The following is a 21975-nucleotide window of genomic DNA, read 5'->3' on the forward strand; positions in this document are numbered from 1 at the left end:
AAAGAGCACGCATTTTGCCTTTTCACTTTACTTCAGCTTTAAAAAAAAACCCCAAAGTCTTAAACCCAACCGAGTTTAGACTAACCAGCATAATGGCATAACTACAGAAGAGGCTTGAATCGTGCTGACTGACCGACGACTGACACACTGCACAGAGCAAACTTAACTTGGCTTTCTCTGGCTGAAAGTCCAAGCAGAGCGCAGAGGGCCAACAGGAGGCCGCCTCGCTGACCACTCTGAGTGCCAAGGGGATCACGTGGCCAAACAAGGCAGGGGGAGAGGGGATAAAGAGCCCATTTCTGTTATAACGCATAGGTGAGTTTAGAAAGTGTTATTTTTTTGCATGGTTCCTGGAATTCTCAGGGATCTCCCGAGAGCAGTCTGGGTTAATTAGACAGCGTAGAAGCAACTATTATGTCAAATGAATGCCATTCCTACTAGAAAACGTATCACACTGAGAGGAAGAGAAGGACCAGCCTTCCAACACCAACACTGAGAAATGAGGATCTCACTGTGGTACTGTGTGCACTCAGAAGCAGACTAGATGGTGTTATTGGATATGTGTAGTCACTAGTCATTGCACCTTCAGTGCAGATGATATGATATGAAGAGAGAAGAGACACACTGGAAATACAACAACAACAAAAAAACCCAACCCGCACCACACATGAAATACCACTGTACAGCCGAGGGAGAAATTCTTGATATAACTGAAATACGGTCCCATTTTCTTAGCAGATGTTTTGTTAGTATACAGGTGAATAAATTTTAAAAAAGTGTACCCAGCCAGCCAGCATCTTGTAGGTGTCAGCACATAAAATGTACTCTGAAGCCAGCATCTAACCTGCTCTCATGAACTGTGACAGTCTGCTGGCTGGGAGGGTTTGCACTGCTTAATAAACCCATCCCTGTGCTTCACAGGCAGACTTGCAGCGAGTCAGTGAGGTACGGTCAATATGAAAATATTAAGGTTAAGAAGTGAAATGGCGAACACCTAATAGATAGCCGGTATAAAAACCATTAGTAGTCAAAGTAACATTAGCTTTGGGATATGATACGTCTGCAATTTTTGCTAAATTCATATTATTGCATAAAATTTATAAGAAAGCTTATTTTACAATTCAGTTTTATCATCAGGAAAGCTTTAGAGATGTTCTTACCATGCTTCAGATGTAGGCAGCTGTCATTCTGGGGCCTGTACCTGTAGAAGATTGTTTTCCTTTAACAAATTTCTGTTACAGAGTTTTTGCACATTCCAAATAAGTTTGTTTGCTACAATATTACATGGATTTTTTGGTGTGTTTTTGGTTTTGTTGTTTGTTTTTTTTATGGTTCTTATACCAGCCATTTTTGTTGGGGAAAACAGGGTGTTTCTTTGTATACATTTTACAAGCAAAGAGGAGACCTCACTGATGCTTTTAGCCAACCTACTAGGCAGCTGTTAGTGTACACAGAAATGTAAAATACAGTGATAAAAAATACAGTGGCTACGAAAAGGTCAGTGTAAAGTTTCCAGTGTCCAATAATCCCACACAGTATTTGAGACATAGTTAAGACTAAGGATGATACAACACTGATTGAGGAGAAAAGCAAAGGTAAAGCAGGACAGCGATTGCAGTAACGCGTAAGTTCAGCCAAAGATGTCGATGCCGTCAGGACTGCTGCACGGAAAGACATAAGGGAAAGGAGACATGTATTGTGTGCATTTTCACAAGCTTGCGTTCACAGTGAAGTATCTTAAAACATCCATTAGAAGCAAGTGTTAGAGAAAAGCACGTAAAAATTAAATAGTGCAAGCCCTGGTTTCTAAATATACCTGAGGTGAATGGTAAGTAAGAGTTGGTCATGGCCTACCTGATGCTGATTCCTGCAACTTTTCTCTCTTCCTCTTCTTTTTCTTCCCCTGAAAAACAGGAAATTTTACCGTACCATTACACGCACAGAACTTTTTTTGTCGCTTCCCCACCTCACAGCATAGAAACGAAAGCCATTTGGACAGTGAGAAAGGAAAAAAAACAATTGTTTTTGGGGTAGCTAAAACCTTTTCTAACCCACTTCGAACTGTTTCAATGGTAACAAGGTTTGCCCTCAGCATCTATGGAGAAATACACACATGAGCAATACACATTTTTATATCCACGTGGAATTACAATTTCTGGCAGTTTTTCAACTAACGCTGGCAGCCACAAGCATCTAAAAGACTTCTCACGCTTAATAATCTGATGACACATATGTTGATATCATAATTTATGGCTCTTACAAGAACTCTTCACACATCCAGATACTTACACTGTCATACATGGCAACAGCAGACAGGGTGTTGAAAGTACCTAGGACGACCATGACTTCTCCCCAGGGTGCAAACCAGCCAACTAAAACTGTTCTGATAACGCTCATACCTTAACAAAAGCCAAGCCTCCTATGGCTATGCCCGGAGAAAGCGCTGTGCAATAGGCAAATAGCAGACTGCTGTACAGCGGAGCACCCTTAATGTGACTGAGGTGCAGGACAGAAATGGACGTCTGGCAGCTGTCTTTCTTGGACACCACACTGGCACCAGCGTGCCGGCGCAGGGTCATCGTGCCAACCCACACACTCAGCCTTCTCCCGCGCCCCCATCTGCAGAAAAGGCCAGAGCTCCCGGTTCACACAGTCTTTCAGGAAACAAAAGGTCAGTTTAGACCCACAATTTTAAACCTCAAACATCTTGCATTGCCCTAATTACCACTTTGATATTCCTCCGTATGACTTCTCTTTATTGTCCTGTATTGTCAGTCAAAGCTTTTCTTTTTTGTTTAGAAAAAAAAAAAAGTCATATCCATTTATATTTTAAAGAAGCCTTTAAGCTGCCAGGACAGGCTCTAACAGATGAGCTCTGGCAAACCTTGGTGCAGTTGCCGTAAGCGGGACTGCGGCCCACTGTCCATCCTTCTGCCCCCCAGCCAGAGGTTACGCCACTCAGCACGGCTGGCAGCCGCCAATGCATGTCCCGGCATAGACCGTGCCATGCAGAGTGGCCACAAACTGGAAGGGCTGAGGTGGAGGGACACATCTTTCCATTAGCTAGCTCTGCAAGGCAACGGGATGGACTGCAGGTGATGTGAGAAACCACCTCAAACCGCTGCGGTGCTCACTGATGGACAACAAGCAAGGGCTCCAAATACAGGCTACGGTGAAGCTATGGCAGGCGAATTTAAGTAGTCTCCAGTCTGCTCTGACAGTCTGGGCCTGCCTGACTCAAACTCCTGTCCTTATTTATCCTGAGGCTGGCAACAGGGCTGGGCAATGCCTTGTGAGTGAGCTCCCAAAGATGGGGCTAAGACTAGAAGTTGGAAAGCAGATTTCAAGGGCTCTGGGAAACTCACAGAGATACGCTTTATCACTTAGGCACCAAGGCAATACTTCTTTACAGAGGAAAGTGCATTAGTGTAGATGTTAACATGGAAAAATCATGCGAGGAAAATTATGTTTTATTCTCTACGGCAGGCTGACTTCAAGTGCTGAAACATACTGAAAGCTGATCTGAGATCCGTCTATGAGATACAAGAAGTGGAGGAACAGAAGGAAAAGGTTGGGCTGAAAACTAGTTGTCAGCATTCCCAAATGAGGTAGTTTCTGACAACTCCAGCACACACAGACACCATCACATTATGAAAACACTGTGCTTCTCATGACTGTCACACAACTATGCAGGACTACTTTGGATGTCAGTAGTAAAAACATAATAAAAAGCACACAGATATTGTCAACAACTGAATAGCAATTATTAACATTTTCTTGAAATTTCTGAAATCCTGAATAACCAGGCAAACCAAAATAGATGAATTAAAACCAAGTAGTACATATTTTTTAATTGTACTTTTGTGAAATTCAGCCACATGAAACAGAAGAGTCACCCCTAAGTTGCTTCCAACTCTCAAACACTGCAGTAATATCTGTGCTAAATGAATACAATTTCATTTTTTGACTGCTCAAGTTAGAAAAAAATAAGAGAAAAAAGATGTCATATACCTGAAAAGGTTTCAGTGATAAACTGTGATCTGCTATGATCACCTTCTCACCACTGCTGCAACAAACGTGTGCATTCCTGGAGAGGCAGAGAGAAGGACTGCAAGAGGAAGCTAGCAGAGTTCTCCATTGTAACATATAGGATTGGAGTATGTCAGAGCTATACTTCCACACAGGATGTAGGTTGGAAGCACATCAGAGAGAGAATTCATATGTGCCACCTTACACACTGCGAATGTCTATCACGGCATTTAAGAAACCGCAGGTCCACGGCTTGTGCTGTATGGCAGTAGGCTGTGGCAAAACACATCAGGTTCTCAAAGTCAACATGACCAAGCATCACAGGACAATCTTGAAGGCTAACTTTCAGTAAACGTGAACTAACAAGGCTCCAAAGTGGTTTGATTTTCCAGCAAATAAGTTCAAGACAATTGAAATCCCCTTGTTTTCAGGGAGTATATCACTAAGGCCCTATTTGTTCCCAGGCATATTTCAAGACAGCTCTGTTGACATGGTCTGGTTATTGGAAATAAACCCTACCTGCATAAGGCCATGACAGCTCATCTGCTAGGAAAGATGACTGTATAAAACAGGCAGAAATAAGCTGCTAGAGCTTACAGTAGTGTCAGTGCTTACAAAACTGGGCATGGATGTCAGCAAGACCAAGGCATTTGCTTTGGAGATGATCACGTAGTTTCTGTGTCAATGCCTTCCGTGCCAAAGATCTCCCTAAGAGACTCTAGCTCACAATGAAAATTTTGTTTAAGCTGAACAGTAGCTGTGCTGGATTGGAGATGTTGTGTACTTCTACAGCTTCTGTTAACACTGTATTTAGGTGCCTCATACTCTTTAACGTCCACAAGACGTCACTGAGGTAGAGAAATACTACTGTCCACCTAATACAGATGGAAAACTGAGACAGACATAGCATGTACACTTCCTATCATAGTAAATAATGTCACAGCTGATGGGGGGATGGAAAGGAGCCCAGATCTCAGGCTAGGATCAGTCTCTCAGGATTGCAGCTTGCGAGTTTCATAACATAACATATGACTACACTGACAGCTCATTGTAAGCACAATAGTATAATTGTGCAGTGCAAACTGTGCAACCTGCTATTAGCGCTTGTTTGGTATTTAATTATAAAATAAAGAGTAATTGTAAGAAAACTTCTTAGCTTTACCAAACTGTATAAAAGCAGAATCTATCATGAAGTTTACTTACAGAAATTTTGCAGGCTTTATTTCAGAGATGGACCATTCTGAATTACTTTCAACTAAAGTTCAGTTTGCATTAAGATCCCTGGGCTTTCAGTTCTCTTGAAAGAGGGACACCCCTTTTTTGCTCAGGTTTAGAGAAGACTCTGGATAGCAAGTGATCAAATAGAAAATTACGGAAAATTCACAGCTGTACAGTAGAACATAAGCTTTCAGACAGTACTGACGATTGCCTTAGAAAAAAAAACTTTCCATGCTAATTTTTTCCCCTCAAAAACTGTGACCTTCATAAGAAGCATCTCAACAACAACAAAAAAATCTCAAGTTTTCTGGATGCTTGAAGTGTAAACAAATATAAGGCTTATGTTACATGTTTGTTCACCATGCCTCCATCCAGAATTTTCCACAAGTTAAAGAAAAAAAGAAGAAAGAAAAAAAAAGAGCCTTCAAGTAAGCGACTTACATAGTTGTCTCTTGCAGACCAGCCTGGATAAAGCTGCATGTGTAGCTGCCTTTCTTTACGAGCTAGTTCATAATATTTCGCTTGTTCTTCACGGGAGAGAGCATGCCACTGCAAACAAAACAAACATAGCATTAGACTAGGAAATAACGCATACCTAGGCAAAGGATGACATGAGCAAGTGTTTTTGTGACTTTGATTCAGTCCTTCCCCACTGCAAAAATGAAATTCATTAGCAATTACAAGCACCCGTGTTTATTAACCAACTTTCAGACATTTGTCAGCTCTGCAACTGCCAAGTGCCTTGAGCAAGACAAAAATCATTTATGGAAACAGGGCTCATCAAATAACCTTCTCACAGAACCATGCTCTCCCATCACTACTTAAAAAAAAAAAAAAAAAAAAACCAAAACCCCAAACAACCAAAAAGCACCCTTTAGCTCTCGACAAAACAGAAAGGTTTTGTGCTGCTTTTAAAGGGCAGCGAGCTCCCCACCACAGAAGAATTTGCTGTCTTGTTTTCAAACAGCAGCTACACGTGGGTTTTCAATGCCAACGCGAGGGCTTTCTGGGCACCAGCAGGCTCCTGTTCCAAGATCAACCTCTAAGTATTGAGCTTCAAGGTACCTGCTTTCTGATTTCTTCTTGTTGTAATAGAAAAAAAGAAAATGGCAACTGCAAAAAGTTTCTAAGATACAGAAACCACAGAACTGTAGTCTTCCAAATTACATGAGTTGACCTCTGTAGCCAAATAGGGATAAACTTCCTGCTCTTATGTACTTCAAAAAAAACCCAAACAAAAACCCCCTCACAACCTGCACATTTGAAAAGGCACCAGCTACATCAGTATCTAATCATTTTGTTCTTGTTGAAACACCTATCATAGACCTGAACAAAAAAGAGTAAAGGCCTTTTATTTAGAATCAGGTTCTACTGCTGCAGCATTTTAAAAAAAAAAAAAAAAAAAAAAAAAAGACAGACATGAGATCATTAAGACACTCACGCAAGAATAATTTACAGAACTAGGATTTCAGATCAGATCACATCTGTATGATTTAATATGTCGTTTTGTTACACGTCAGAAGATTTGAACTAAAGCGCTTGTCTGTCTTGACTTGGCAAGTTCAATGTGTTACTGAGCGCACAGCAGTTCAGCCTATTTGCAACTCTCAAACTCCACACGTGCATTCCAAAACTGGCAGGTAGTGAACATTACGCTGTGGCATCAGAGAGCCCAGCAGCCTGCAAAGCGGCAGCTCTTGAGAACAGAGGTGGTTCCTGTTCCGTAGTGGCACTGAGTATAGTAAACAGTGACCAGGATGACTGAACACAAAACATTTGATAATAATTAATCTCCAACCAATTATATTGGATAACTCATGCGTTGTTTGTACCACAGTAAAAGTGGAATTTGAGGTACTTTCACAGAGAACAGTAACTTGAAAGGAGGAGTCCAAGCTGTGGAAAAAGCAGGCAATGGAGCACTGAGGCTTGATCCAGTACCAAAATGGAGATAAATAAGCCACTGCCCTCATTCAGGCCAAGAAAACAAGGCTGACATACTAAGCAACTAAGATCAATTACTGAGGGAGTGAGAACGAAAACATGATCCTAGAGACTTGCATGAAAGAATGGAAAAGGCAAGCACTGAGATGTCCTTTAAGAGGAGGTAACAAGAACATCAGAGCAAAGGCAGAAAGCTGCAGGAACCGGGACAAGTACCAACAGATTTCTGCTCTGTTGGGGGGGGCTAGTCTTCAGATTTTAACAGCGAAGTAGCAGTTATTAAGGTCATATGCTGACTTCCCACTTAAAAAGCACAGGGTTTTAAGAGTTGCAGTGCCTCTCAAGACTGCCTTAGTCAGTGGTCAAGAAGAGGGGTTCACTGAGCAAGGGGATTTGAATAATCCCTAGTCAAACGCAGACTGATACAAAAGTCGTCCCTTTTCTCATTTCCGGGACAGTCAAGGGCAAAATGGGCATTTACCTCTGCTGCTTTCCCTTGGAAGAACAACGCTGACAGTGAACATGAAGTTTGTAATTGTGGGTTGGCCTGCATATTATTTTTTGGAGCATGGAAAGAACAAAACGTGCCTACAATGCCACAGAAGCAAATGGCTCTCAGCAAGGCTCTGGGACCTATACCAGGATCATCAGTACTCGCCTGTTGACTTTAGAGACATTCAAAACTTGACTGGACAAGTCCCTGAGCAACCTGATGTAACTGGACCTGCTTTGGGCAGGTGTTGGACTAAACGACCTCCACAGGTCCCTCCCAACCTACAGGACTTCACAGTTGGACCACGCTATATTCACTTTTGTGTTCCATCTCCACTGGCGTCCAGTGTTCATCTTTGAATGACGCCCTCCTGCTCTGATGGACGCCAGCCTAAGGGAGGACCCAGAAGGTGATTTGAATGCTCCTGCCATGTGTGAATGAGGATATTTCATGCCTGAGGTGCGGACACCATGACATGAGCGGAACAGACATCACTTTGACGATGTTGCTAATGCTGAAAAAAAGAAAATCAAGATACTGCTTTTATTTTTAGTTGCATGTTTTATCTTCTATAGCTAATTTGGTAGTTGCACATTAGTTAGCACCTCAAGCAGAAAGTGAACCATCACACCCAACTAAAGGGAAACACACACAAATTAGCAGCACACGTGAGTACACACACCCCCTCCTGTACATACCCTTCTGCCAAGAATCTGGTTGATAGCTGCGCTTTCTTTCAGAGTACACTCTGCTACAACGTTCGCTCTCATTTCTTTCATGTACAACATGAAAGCATTCAGAGGTTTCTTAATATGAGGTCTTTTTGGCTCTTGTTCTTTCCTCTGTTCATGCTGAGGCTTCCTAAAACGTGGTGGGGGAAAGGGAAAGGAAAGGAAAAAAAGCATCCATTTACCTTCAGCCTAAAAAAAACCCAATGGAAAATTACCAACCTGTGGTTACAGTAGCATTTAAGTAGTAAGAATGAGAATTTCAGTGGTCATGTCCCATCCACTTCCATATCTTTTCAGAGAACTGACTTAATATTCAGAGAGGATGTCGAGTTGACACCCTTTGGCAAATAACATTTGATCTGTGAATCCGCTCCAAATGCATCACTTGTCTCAATTCTCTTTTTGAATGGCTATCCATAGTACCCTAGAAGACCACTGCTACAGGCAGGAGCATAGCTCCTCATCCACTTCTTTCTTAGGCCTTTTGCCTTCAAGTACTAAGCAAAAGGGCTGCTTTTTACTAGTAGATTTTGCAGTTAAGACCTTTTCCAGCAGAATTTTGTGAGTTCACACTCAAGCAACATCCACAGGTAGACAGGTCTATGATTATGTCTGAATCAAGGTGACTGTTGCTGATAGTTAGAATGTGCTGGACTGGAATGAGAAATGTCTTCATGTCTCATCACTCTTCCCAAACAGTAGCCCACATCTCCCATTTTAGTTATAGGAGAAGAGTTAAAATTCAGAGAGGACATGAAAGGCACTTTTTTTTTTTTTTAACCTCCTTGACTCTTCTTCAGATACAGTTAGTTCTCAAACATTTATAGATTAAGGGCTAGTGCAGAAAGGCAGACTCACACATGCATTAGCTCACTGTCATTGTGCGGATGTTCTTGTTTTACTTGAGGTGTTACAATAGCTGGGTGAGGGATTCCAGTTGTGTGAGGGCCTGGAGGACCAGGAATCATGTGATGTGAAAACCTAAAAGAGAAAACAAAGGAAGGTCTGTAACCCTACTGAAGACAGGCATCAAACATGTATGACAGCAGCGGGATGCCCCAAGAACGCAAACGCTATGGAGCTTGCAATGGAAGACAATTCTTTAAGAGTGCATGGAAAATATTTGGCTAAGATTTGTGCATTGTAGCCCACTTATTCAAGAAAAACAAACAAACAAACAGATCAGTCAACAATTTGGTTGTAAATAAGTTATTTTATTACCTTTCAGGCAAACAGTTTTAAAATGCACACAAGAAACATTTAATGGTTGTACTGTTGCACTGACTAGCAACAAAAATACACATTTCTTAACCAAAAACTGTATTTCCACACCAAGATATAAACAGTCTTAAAATATCCACCACCAGCCAATGCAAAGGAGGGAACTGCCATGCAGAAACAAATAAAATAAAAGAAGAGTCTTTTCAGGAAGTCCCTGATGTCTCTCTAAGGAATCTCTTACTTTTCAAGGTACTTAAGCTAGAACATTTTAACATCACTTCACCTAAACTCATTATCCTTCCCTCAAATGCTTAAAAGAAAAATAAACTAAAAAAATCCTGCATCCTGGAAGAAGGGGGGGGAGGGGAGAGAGAGAGACTTTTGTCCTAAATAAACCTTCCTTTCATTTGGACAAGAAGGAAAATGAAAAGAAAACCAAAGTGCCGCTAACTCAATCATCCCACCCTACTAACCCAGGTCATCCTCAAGGATAGCTGAGACGGATCTTGAAGGTGCTGAGCATTGCAAGCTCAGGCACAGCAGAAAACCTGCATGCTTTATTTTGAATTGGTGGGAAGTACCATTAACATCAAAAGCAAGCTCATGCTCCAAAGGTTTGCTGAATGAGCACTGGTTAAGGAATCACATCCAGCCTCTCCTTTCTCCATTCCCTAGTCACCTTGCCCTTTTCCTTCATGCCATTAAAATAAAGCAAACACAAAGCCCCGTAACCAAATCGGGTCATTTGATTATGGAGAAAGAATGGGTTTTCTTCCCAATCACCCTGACAGCCACATGCTTATCATTCCCCGTAAAGAAGTGAAGGGACAGTGATAATCCAAAGGAGCCCACACAAATAGAGGCAAGAGGACCCACCACTTATCAAGTGGCCTGTCTTAAGTCCCCATGCAAGAGGATGTGTCTTCTACAGGTCACACAAAAAAACCCCAAGAATGGTATATTGCAACCTTGTGTACACCAAGCACAGGATGCAGAAGCTGTCTTTAGAGTGCAAAAGCAGAGGAGAGGAGGTCTGGAGTGTGTCATGGCCAGTTAGCATTGCTTGCTTGCTTGCACTTAAGACATAAAGACACAGTGCCTGATTCACACACCAGTACAAACACACTGTGCTGGCATCCCTTGCCATTAGTGGCTTTGGGCTATGAAATACCTATTTGCGAGCAAGTTTCCACACAGAGTGATACCTAAATGATTCAAGATTAATTACCAACAACTTTGAAATTAGAACTAGAGAACGCAGACTAGAGTGACAATACAGCTGGTTGCATACTTGCATGAGGAAAACCCAAGGATGCCCACTATATGTTGCATCTAGAAATGAACTAGAAACGACTCATTTCAGATGAAACAGCTCAATTAATTGTTGACAATTCACCAGTGCTCCTAATTGCAATACTTCAGAGACTGCCAAGAAAATGCTGAATGAGACCAGTGTGGGATCCAGGCAAACTGTATATACACAAATATGTTAAATAAAAATGTACGCATAAAGTTTTAGCTGACTGAAAAGCAAGCAAAGGCAGACCAAGACGCAAGCAGAAGAGCAACTTGCCCTCTAACGCCAGCAGTTACTCCCCAGTCAGTCATTCACCTCCTACACCTACCTGGACATGGAAGGGTCGACTGAGAGTGAGGATGGATAGGGCTGCCTGAATCCACTCGAGATGGGATATACAGGCTGACCTTGCCTGAGGTCACAGAAGAAAGGAACCCATCAATCATACGATACGGTATTCAGTACTTACTCTAGACTTACAAGCACTTGATGGGAACTCAGTACTAGTCACAAAAAATAGTAATAGGTAACACTTTCAAGAGTTCTGCTGTATTCAAAGCTAACGAATACTTGAACACTTTGGACTTTCTCCCTTGCTATTGAAAGATTCTCAATCTGGCTTTCCACTGGGGAAGAAAGCAAAACAACCAGTCTTCCTCCCCCAAAGCACACGTGCACGGACACACACACTCTCTATCCCTATCCCTCTCTCACATAGTTTTAAAAGCACTGGAATCAGATTTGGTTAACTAGCTCTTAGGAAAGAGGCATTTTATTCCAAATAGTTCTACTGTAGATCAGTGCAAGAACACCAGACTGAATTGTCAAGCTAGAAAACCTTTTGAACAGTTTTATTAAGTCTTTGAAAACTTAGGACTCTCTCCATTTGCATCTTCTATAGTGAGGTAGAAGTGGCCAGCTTTTCTAAGAAAGTAGAAGTTTATTTGATAAAAAAAACCCCGTAACCACCTAAAAGCCCACAGCAACACAAGTCCATCTTATCTACTTAAAGTTCAAACTTTGCAATTCAGTGAAAGAAGCTTGTGTGAAATTCTTACCTCCTTTATACTCCCACATATACGGAGTATTTTGTCACCAGCCTGTCATTTGAACTCTCTAGTTTTTATCATCGTCACTACATTTTGTTGACTTTCAGTTAGCAACGGTTCAGGTCGCAACTACAATTAACACCCTGAAGTAGCATGCTATGGTAATGCAAACAAACAGCAGTTCAGCCCAAATACCTGAACCAGCTCAGAAAGACCACCACACACATCAATCCTATTCAAACAGTTACTTATTGACTGGCAGATCAGCTTTCAGAGGGGGAAAAAAGGGATATTGGTCTTTGTAAGGTTCGGGATACAGGTTTCACACTTGGAGCACGTTACTAGAAATGAGCAGTACTCAAAGGGAAGGGAAAAAAAAAGGTGGAGGGAGTCTCAGTAGTGCTACTGCACAGAAGGCAGCTGGAAGCCATATAGCGTAAGGGACGGCTGGGTACGTCCTGCTGTCAGTGAGCGCTGCTGAACACATCCCCAAGCCTTATAAGATTGGATCTTGTCTCTCCTCTTCTTTCTCTTTTCCCTCTTCCCTCCCCCGCCCTCTGCATCGAGAAACCATTCAAAGGAAATGATTGACCACATCTGGAAAACGAATGCCAGGAACTGCCTGGTGGTGGTGGAGGCAGGGAGTCAGCCGAGCAGCAACGAACGGGGAGGGGCGGGGGGCGGAAATAAGAAAAAAAATAAGAGAGTCAGATACTTCATATTTTAGTTTGGTATCTGATAATAATTTGTTCCAAAAAGGCATGTGGCACTTCCTGAAAGATTTGCCAGCAATACAGCATTTCACCATCTTCTGCTCTCTGCATTCTATGCCCATTGTCATCCGGATCGTGTTTCCCTCCCATAAACACACTAAAAAAAAAAAAAATCTGCATCGCTCGTTGCATGGGCACAGATTAGTCAAGATACAGATTCTAAAGCACTGGAATTGTTGCTGAGTTTCCTTATTCCTTGCTCTGACAGATCTGAGGGCAAGTACCTATCTACCCCCAAGCAGACATGAAGCATCCTGCGAAATTGATTACTCTGAAAATACCACGTGTTTCCTCCAAAAGGAAAATGACACCCTGCATGGCAGAGAAATATCCTGAGAGGGCTAGTATTAGCAAGAGCAGCAAAATCTCCCCCATGACAGAGGCTTCTCTCCATACAGAAAAGCAGCAGGCTACAAAAGTTTGTTCGCCATGTTGGTGCAGTTTCAAGATTTCCCACACACACACACACTTCAAAGTTCCTTCTTACCTCCCCTTCCCTCAGTAATTGCAAGTTTGTTTATTAAAAATTTACATTTAATTCCCTGAGAACTGTTTTCTGCTATCTTTCCAAATGCCAAGAGCCACAAATCTGAGCCATAAGAAATATATAGACTTCAAAGTGAAATCTACACACTTAAATTTCTGTACGTGTTCAAAAACCAGATTCAATTCATTTCAAAGATTGACATTTTTTGATCTTTTCAACTAAAATAACGTAGTAATTTCTTACTGCAGCGATATTCTTATTTTGTAAATGCTGCGATTGATTCAACAACAGCGAATGGTGTGAACATGCACCTTTGTCTGAAAAGAAGCTAAAAGATCTTACCAGCCAAGAGGTGGTGTTATCTGTCCAACCCCCCCTGGAGACAAGGGATAGAAGGTAGGGAGATCAGGAGCTGGAGGATGCCTGGACATGCCTGTTAAAGAGCACAGAAGAATGAATGACTTTCCCCTCAAAATACTACATGTGAGCTACAGTTCACAGCTAACGTGGCCAACACTACAATGGAATTGGTGCTCTGGATAAGAAATAATCACCTCCTTGGTTAGTCTTAAAAGCAAAAGGCTACTCATGCCACCTTTAAAATAATAAATAACTTGCACACGATATTGCAATTCAAAGGGAAATAGTGGGAAAAAAAAGGGGGAAGGAGGGAATAAATGTATGGGTAAGGGCCTGCGCAAGTTTAGGTCTCCTGTAAAGCACGTTAGGCAATACTGTCCTCTCAATGGTTTCACCAAACCCGACTGGATCCTGAGGACCTCTTCTAACACAGCATGAAACAAGAGGAAAATAAAGCGTTGTCAAAATGGCAGCGCAGCAGAACTATTAGATTAGGTAAATTGCTACTTGTACGTTTTCACGGGTTCCCTTATGGATTCACAGATTTTGGAAACTTGCTACCACAGAGGATCAGTGGTTAATTAAGAATCATTTTCAGGCCTGTAATGGTCACACTTGATATGATTCATTTGGCTTCCAATTGTCACTCCAGCTCCAACTAAGCTCTTCATCAAGTTGACTCCTCTGGGCTCCAAGGTCAATCTGTTTTGCATTGGTAGTATTTCATGGAAAAATAAGAGTCCCATCAGAAATGATCCATCAGCTCACATTCCCCAGAACACAGAGTCCTACAACTGCAAGAATCACCTCAAGATTAAAGCTAATCCTCATCCCAAAAGGGTCCACGGTCTCCATTCTTCACCTAAACCTCGTGCCCCCAGGAGACATGGAATTACGGTTGCAGAGGCCACAAAGACATCGGTTTATTTAAATGTGTTTGGGGAAGAGGGGGCTGAAGCAGAAGGAATTGTTAAGTCTACTTCATATGTTAAATCAGCTGCTTTAAAAGGGCATTAAATATTTATGTGGTGACACTCCAAAGGTCCAAGACTGAGTGTGTGCTACCTTGAGACTTGGTTTATAGATTGATGCTACTGATTTATTTCCCCCCCCCTAGTTTGTATTTAAATCTTCTGAATTTAATTATAAGATTTGAAGACTATCTTTCGGGATTGTGCACAGAAAATGATGGAAAACAATACTGGTGGTGTTACCGTCTCAAAAAAGCTAAATTCTCAGACTTGGGACCACAGCCTGAGGATCATATTTTTGGCCAGTTGTCTTTTCAAAGGTGTAAACCAGCTGGTGGCTGACAGGAGAGGGAACATTTTATATACACTTCATATATCCCAGGGTTTTTCTGTGAGAGGGAATGCTCCTTCAGAGCAGTTTAAAAAAAAAAAAAAAAAATGTGAAAAACAAGCCCAGCCTCTCATCTCTCTCATCTCTGGTGACAGCTGATGCTCCTGGGAGTGACGACACGACCTTGCCCCTGCCAGACCAAGTTCTGCACAAGGAGCTGGGCCGCTCCTTCCCCAAAATCCTGACCCACGGAGGTGACGATGCTCTTTCTGCACTAACGCACAGTGGTTATTTGCTAGTCCAAAACTTGTGGCCCCTTACAGGGGGCTGTCAGCTACCTAACACCCAGCAGGAACATATGCAGCTACCTCATGGCCAGCGCTCTCTGAAGCAAGCTTTTGCTCACGGGAGGGTGAAGAAAAAAAATAAAATAAAAAAAAAAAAAGGAAGAAAGAAGTGACCGCCTTTGGCAAGGCGGTGGCTGTGTGTCCATCCCAACGTGCCTGGGGTGCGAGAGGCAGCACTGCGGGCAAGCTGCTGTGGGCCCCCCGTTGCCTCCCTGCTGGGGGATTTCGGTGGGAGGAGGGCACCCCGGTGTCTGGGCTGGGGCACTGGGGCAGAGCCACTGTGGGAGGCGAGGACAGAAACAATGGTCGGAGGCGTTTGGCAGAGGACCTGAGGGAAAAAAATCCCTTCACAGCAACTGCATGGGCCACTTCACTGGGGCTGCTCCCACATGCCAGCGGCGCCGAAACGGGGAGCATGGAAAGACCACACACATCAAGGAGACTGTCACAGCCAAAACCAGAAGTCTCCAGCCTGAGTTATCTGTCCCCATCTCTACCAGACATTGTGCAAAGGGATTGAGAGCCCATTCAGGAACACCAGAGGGGCACGAGCTCTGCAACAGAGACGCCCCTGTCCACCCCGCAGCAGAGCCCCTCTCTGGGCTTGTGCCTGGGGACGGGGACGTGAGCGGTGGGATGCACAAGGGCTGGACAGGGAAGAGGGCGAGACAAGGCAGAAGGGAGGACGGGCAGCAGAAACAACAAACTAGATGTTCAGTTTGGGTCTGCAGGAGAGGAGTACAAGAATAAACCAGGGGTAAAGGCAAAGAATTGGGGTGCAGAAGGGCAAACTCATTGTGCAGTAAGTGAAAACCTCTTGAGCTCACGAACTGCAGCAGTGGGGTGTGTCCCAGCCATCACCGCCAGCTTGGGCAAGAGGTTGAAATCCTGTACTCTAACACATATGGCACCCATGGGATTTCAAGGAATGAACGTGAATGTCCTTCTCCTGGGCACTGATGCAAAGGAGGAAGACAAATGAGGACAAGAGGTCTCCATTTGCTTCTTCCAACTCTGAAAAAGATATTATACATGTATTTACAGGCCAGGCTTTCCAGGCAGAGTGCTTCTTGTATTCCCACTCTCTAAAAAAAACCCAAACCAACCAACTAACCAACAAACAGCAAAAACCACACAGAGCCACAAGGCCATGGTATTTTCTGGATGTAGCCCATCTTATTATCTGCGGAGCAAGGCCAAAATAAAAACTAGGCATTCAGGGAAAGTCAGAACTAAAAAAAGTCTCTCTCCCTGAACGACGGTGGCTCGACACCTCTCCAGATAAATGGGACAACTGTGCATGTGGACATGTGCCCAGGTAAAGCAGAGCTTCATGAACTTGTCAACTAGGTGTCACGCCACGTGGTGGGACACGTGTGTGCAGAAAGAGGCAGGGACAGGCACCCTCCAGCCCCAGCCCTTGCACTGACAGACTTCACGCCCACGCACTGACATCCCGACTACAGCGAACGCCTTTGTAAACCCTCTGCTCCCTCTCCTTCCCTCCTTGCCACCAGTTCTCCTGTGCAGGCTTCTCCTCCTCAGGCTGCTTACCCAAACCCTGGCTCAGACCTGCGCCGTCCGGGGTCAGCCCTCCCCTTGCACCCCCCCAACAACCATCACATCCCCCCCCAGCTCCTGCATCCCAATGCAAGCAAACACACCCAGGGGCTTCCTGGGGAGGGTTCGCCAGGTGGGAGCTTGGTGCAGGCTGGGCTCGGCACCTCAGAGGTTGTCAGCGCTTCCCTGGGGGCCCACAGACTGACCCAGAGCGGGGCTGGTCTGACGCTCCCAGGTGAGGATCTGGGGGGCTTTTTTGTTTGTTTTAAGCAGTCGTAGGGGCGCAGAGAAAACTGACGCCCATGACTCTGACATCTAAAACTATGCTTTCTGCAGAAGGCAGTGGGCATCAGAAGGATAAAAACCGTCATGTTTGCAATGCCTTAACCTGTGCAGGCTCAAAACTGTATTTTATGGGCTACACTTCAGTTATGCCAACTGATGTATGGAAGAATTCGGACAGCCAGAATACAAGGACATAAAATACAATTTTGAGTAAAAGGGAGAAAGAAAAGGTTTCAATAACACCACTACTGAAGTACTCTTCCCCAGTTTTCGGGAAGGTGAGGGATGATCGCCGTTTCCGCGTCTGCACGCTGCAAGCCTCAGGCACAACAGGGGGTGGTGAGGACTGGCTGCTGCTTATTGAGATTTTAAAAGATTTTGATGAGTAAAGCAAGCCCGAATTATCACATTAGAAAGAGCACGAAGATTTAAACAGCCAAGTTAAATATCAGCATCATGGCAGAATTACCATCTCTGAAAGCAGGCACGCACGCCTGGAACCCTCCCTCTAAAATATTAAGAATAAAGCTGTATCAGCAGCACAGGGGGCACGGGGACTGCTCTGCATCCCTGCCAGGATGGGATGGGCTCACCTTGTTTGGAGCTGACGTCGGAGGGGATGTGAGACGGGTGCGACCCCGGGGAAAAGTGCTCATCGCTGTAGGTGATAAGAGGGGTGAGGGGGTGAACCGCATGAGAAGGCTGTACCACTGGCACCTTGTTTGACTGCAAGAGAAGAAAAAAAATTAAATTAAATAGTGTTAGCGAGGTGGGGCTTCTGCATTAAAAAACAGGCACTTCCAAAATGCAGTTGTTACGTATTTGCATTACTGAAGGAGGGGGAACAACATTGGGGCTGGCGGATGGCAAGCAGGTTTGCTGCCAGAATCGGCATCCTCGAACCACTGGCACCTGAGGAGGGGTGCGGGCATTGAGGAAATGCAGGGAAATGGGTAGGGCCGGGAGCAGGAGGAAAGGCGTTTGGGAGACACGGAGATGGGGCTGGGGAAGTGGCGGGGGGCGGGGCGCCGCAGGGCAGGAGGAGCACCATGCCAGGCAGGCAGGCACCGCACAGCGACGGCTGCGACTGAAGGACGGCAGAGCCAGCAGCAGCACTGAAGAAACCGTTCGGTTATGGGATCAGCATCAAAAAAACCCCAACGTTTAAAGTGCAGGTTTGCCACATCTCCGGCCTCAAGAGCAACACAAGCATCATCGACTTCACCCCTCCTCTCCATCGCTCTCCTGCGCAACCGTGGCATGGCGCAGTGGGGACAAGCCCCCAGCCTTGCCAGAGGGTACAGTGGGCTTTTCCTGTGGCAATTTTACAAACTCCACTTGAAGTCTCCCGGTCTGGGTAGCAGGTAACTGAAAAGCCACGCTTAAAAGCCTAATTTCATATATAAGTGGTTGGCAGTGGCCTCTCAGAGGGGTCAGTTAGGGAGGAGACCTGCTGACCACCTGGGGACAGCTGGGAGGCCTCTCACCGCGTCACACCAAGGAGAAATCAGAAGTGCTACAATTCCCAAGACGGTCCCGAAACGGGTGCCGTCCATGCAGGCCAAGACGCGCGCTTCCCATTGTCCCTTCCCACAGAGGCGCAGGGGAGGGGGCACTCGGCGTGATGGAAGGACGCCGCCCAAAATCACGCTCTTGGATCAAGGCTGCAAGACAACGGGACTTGTCCGTCCCGATGAAATGCTGCCATACTAATGCTGCCTGAAACACAAGTTGCTCTTCCCATGGTGGGATGAGATGTAGCGATGATGCCAGCGTGTAACAGGCACTATTCATTTGTACCCTGCCACTCTGTACCCTGCCCTTAGCAAAAATAATTACGCCCCAAACAGGTTTTTATTAAAGTTAATTTTAAAAAAAGGCAGAAAAAAATAATAGTCCTTCAGAAAGAAATGCTGATAAAACTCAGCAATGACAGCCTGTCAAATACTAGGAGTTAAGAAAAGGAAAAAATAATTTAAAAGCCCAATGAAATTACTTTTCTTTGAGCTCACTATGGAAATCCCAGCACAAACAGATGTTAGGACAATACTCCAAGTACAAACCCAGGATTTCTCTGCACTTCTAGAAGCAGAAGGGTTATTAAATGGACAACTCAATTTATTGTTAAGGCCAGTAGGAGTAGAGGAAAGGGAGCAAAAGGGAACCAGTGCAGCATTTTCTGCTTGCCTTGTTTCCAGAGCACCACCTTAAGGAACTTGCATTAGCAGGCAGTATCTTCTTAATGTCTGACCTATCCCTCCAGTCATATAGCTCAGAATCTGGTGCCATGAATTTTTGCTAAATTATGCTATCCTTGCTCTCCTCTTAATTTTACGGTTTTCAACACAGATTTGCTTTCCTGTGGGAAAGAGATAAGAACCTGAGGATTTTAATTTAAGCTTCGGCCTTGTCTTATATTTTGCAAGATGGAGAGAGAAAGCAGCGCCAGTAGGTGTTTTAAAACCAACAAGCATTAGGTCCATTTTTGTGACCAAATAATAAAAGCAGTATGAATTCTCAATAATATATATGAGTTGAGTTGTAAAGGGGGTAGCTCAGACTGCTATTCATCTTCCCTGTCTGTATAAATTCAACAAAAAACAGATGCCAACAAATTTCAGATGCCTGACGAATCAGGCCTCCGTCTTTAGCTATGAGACTTGTGGGCCAGCCCACCATTCAGCAATTACTTTATCAACAATAAACTGTATATTATGAATAAAGATCAAGCAATAGATGTATTTAGGTCACACACACGCAGCTGCTAATCAGCATTAATTTCTCAAAATTTAGTAATTAACATTTTGTATTATACTGGATGTAATTGTCATGCATGCCCCTGGTATCAGGGTTACTTGCTTTCAGAAATCACCCGTTTGTACTTTGAGCAAGCCAATCCCCATACCCCCTCGCTCTCCAGCATCCTGCAGATTTTATTTTATTTTCTAATTCTCGGCACCTTATCCCCTAAGCCCACGGCAGCGGCTTTCAATGGGCGAAGGAACCGTGAGAAGTCAGGAGAAAAGCAAACCGCTTGTCAGCGGGCTTAAATTAACATATAAACGGGCTGTATTGCCATTAAGAACATTTGGGGGTCTTGCAGAGCCAGAAACAACAACAAAAAAAAACCCCAAAAAACCACCAATAATAAAAAGCTCTCCAGCCTGCCTGTCCCACACCGCTTTGGGAGGACCTAGGGAGCTCTGGCCACCTAAATCCTGCTGGGCACCCAGACGTGCCACCGGACAGGAGCTCAGCGGGCACAGGTTGAGCCTCCCCATTCCCTGTGGTCCCACCAAGATGACCACAGTGATTGACAGGGGGAGAAAACACAGGGCGACACATGTAAAATGAAACCAGGATGAGAAAGGCCTGATGACCCATTTTCCAAAAGCCCTATGGACTAAATCGGTTCTGCTATGGCACCTGCCCTACAAGTCAACCCAGATGGGTTATCTGGGCCCTCCTCCCAGAGGCTTCAGGGCTGGAGACCAAGATCTCGTATGCAGACCTGGATGCCCCTTCACCACCCTCTCAACCCTTCCACCCCCGGGCTGGGGCAAGGGGAGGAGCAGATTGGCCCCATGCACCCCAGCCAGTCCCACAGATGCTGGCCTGCACCCTTCACTCTTGGGGACATCTGGATTGGGGACGATGCCGAAGCCCCTTCCACCACCTACTGCTCGCAGTGGGCATTGCTGCCCCAAAGGCTTTTCAGGGCTGAGTGACATGGACAAAATCCTACCTCACGCTGAGGTACAAGACAGTGCTGATTAGACTCCTCCTACTGCAACCCAGTGTCTTTGCCCATAGGCTTCCTCCTCCTCCCACAAACATGCCATCCCTACTACATTCATCTCCCCAAATCCTCTGAAGACAGTGCATACAGCTGCAGAAACACTTGAGTGATTGACAGAGACCTGAACCCAGGGACTGCTGATCTGGGTCAACATGATCTCCATGCAGGGGGAGCTCAGTCCCCCACGCTTTGCTCAGCCCCTGCTAACCAAGCTAGCAATCACCACGGCTCTCCCTGGCACACTGGTGATGTTTACAGGCACGGTATATTAAGGTTGAGGACCTTTTCTCCTCAATACAACCTTAAAAATCTTCTTCTGCAAAACCCGATCACACATGCCTTTGGATGAGACAATTACATAATTACCCATTGTCCTACATGAGGTTCTTCAATATTTCAGTACAGAAATTATATTTCATCCACCCACCAAAATGTAATATTTTGGTGCAAGTTGGTACCTAAGCAGCCTCTAGAAACACAATAAAGCAGATGAGAATGCAATTCTCATTTCCAAGACAATCTGAAGAAGTTGGCCGTTCACTGAAACGGTTCCTAACACAGCTCTGATGCAGCGTACGTGGTGTACTTCTACACCACATCAGTTTTGTCACTTTCATTAAACTCTGGGCCTAAGCTTCTTCACACACCCTGGAAAGTAAAGGAAATGGAACGTACAGCCTAGCTCAAGATCTGCAATTTGGAAAAAATAATTAAATAGCTAAAAATGAGCACCTGTGGCTTACAAGGGTGTAAGGCTTTAAGGCACCTCGTCACGCGGGTGTCATAACCTGTTATGAACATTAAAGGTTAACGGCGAAGGGATCACCCACGCCTGTTGGCCTGGGGACACCCAGCTGTGCCCCACAGGACCCAGCTCGAAGGGACACTTGCTCCTGAGCGACTAAACCACTGGCCCATCATGGCTCCAGTCCCACAGCACAGTCTCGCAGCAGAGCCTGTGGCAGCATCCTTTGGGAACTGGCCTTGCACCCAAGGGAATTCTCCCCGGCCCTCCCCGGGGCACTTCTGCTGCTTGGATGTTTGCTCATCAGCTTGGCCTTCACAGATGGTATCTTTTAT

The 21975-nt window shown here is 44.6% G+C and overlaps 1 protein-coding gene across 1 annotated transcript in view; it reads right to left on the reverse strand.

Annotated features, from left to right (window-relative positions):
* Positions 1-21975, reverse strand: part of LEF1 (lymphoid enhancer-binding factor 1) — a 69627-nt gene that overhangs the window by 11216 nt on the left and 36436 nt on the right. The window contains 8 exon segments of the mRNA XM_009327061.1: positions 1161-1201; positions 1855-1903; positions 5689-5796; positions 8383-8545; positions 9274-9396; positions 11262-11345; positions 13585-13675; positions 17690-17822. Coding sequence (XP_009325336.1) covers positions 1167-1201; positions 1855-1903; positions 5689-5796; positions 8383-8545; positions 9274-9396; positions 11262-11345; positions 13585-13675; positions 17690-17822 — 786 coding nt within the window. The 3' untranslated portion in view covers positions 1161-1166.

This window comes from Pygoscelis adeliae, unplaced genomic scaffold, assembly GCF_000699105.1.
Source record: "Pygoscelis adeliae isolate BGI_AS28 unplaced genomic scaffold, ASM69910v1 Scaffold87, whole genome shotgun sequence".
Classification (NCBI taxonomy): Eukaryota; Metazoa; Chordata; class Aves; order Sphenisciformes; family Spheniscidae; genus Pygoscelis; species Pygoscelis adeliae.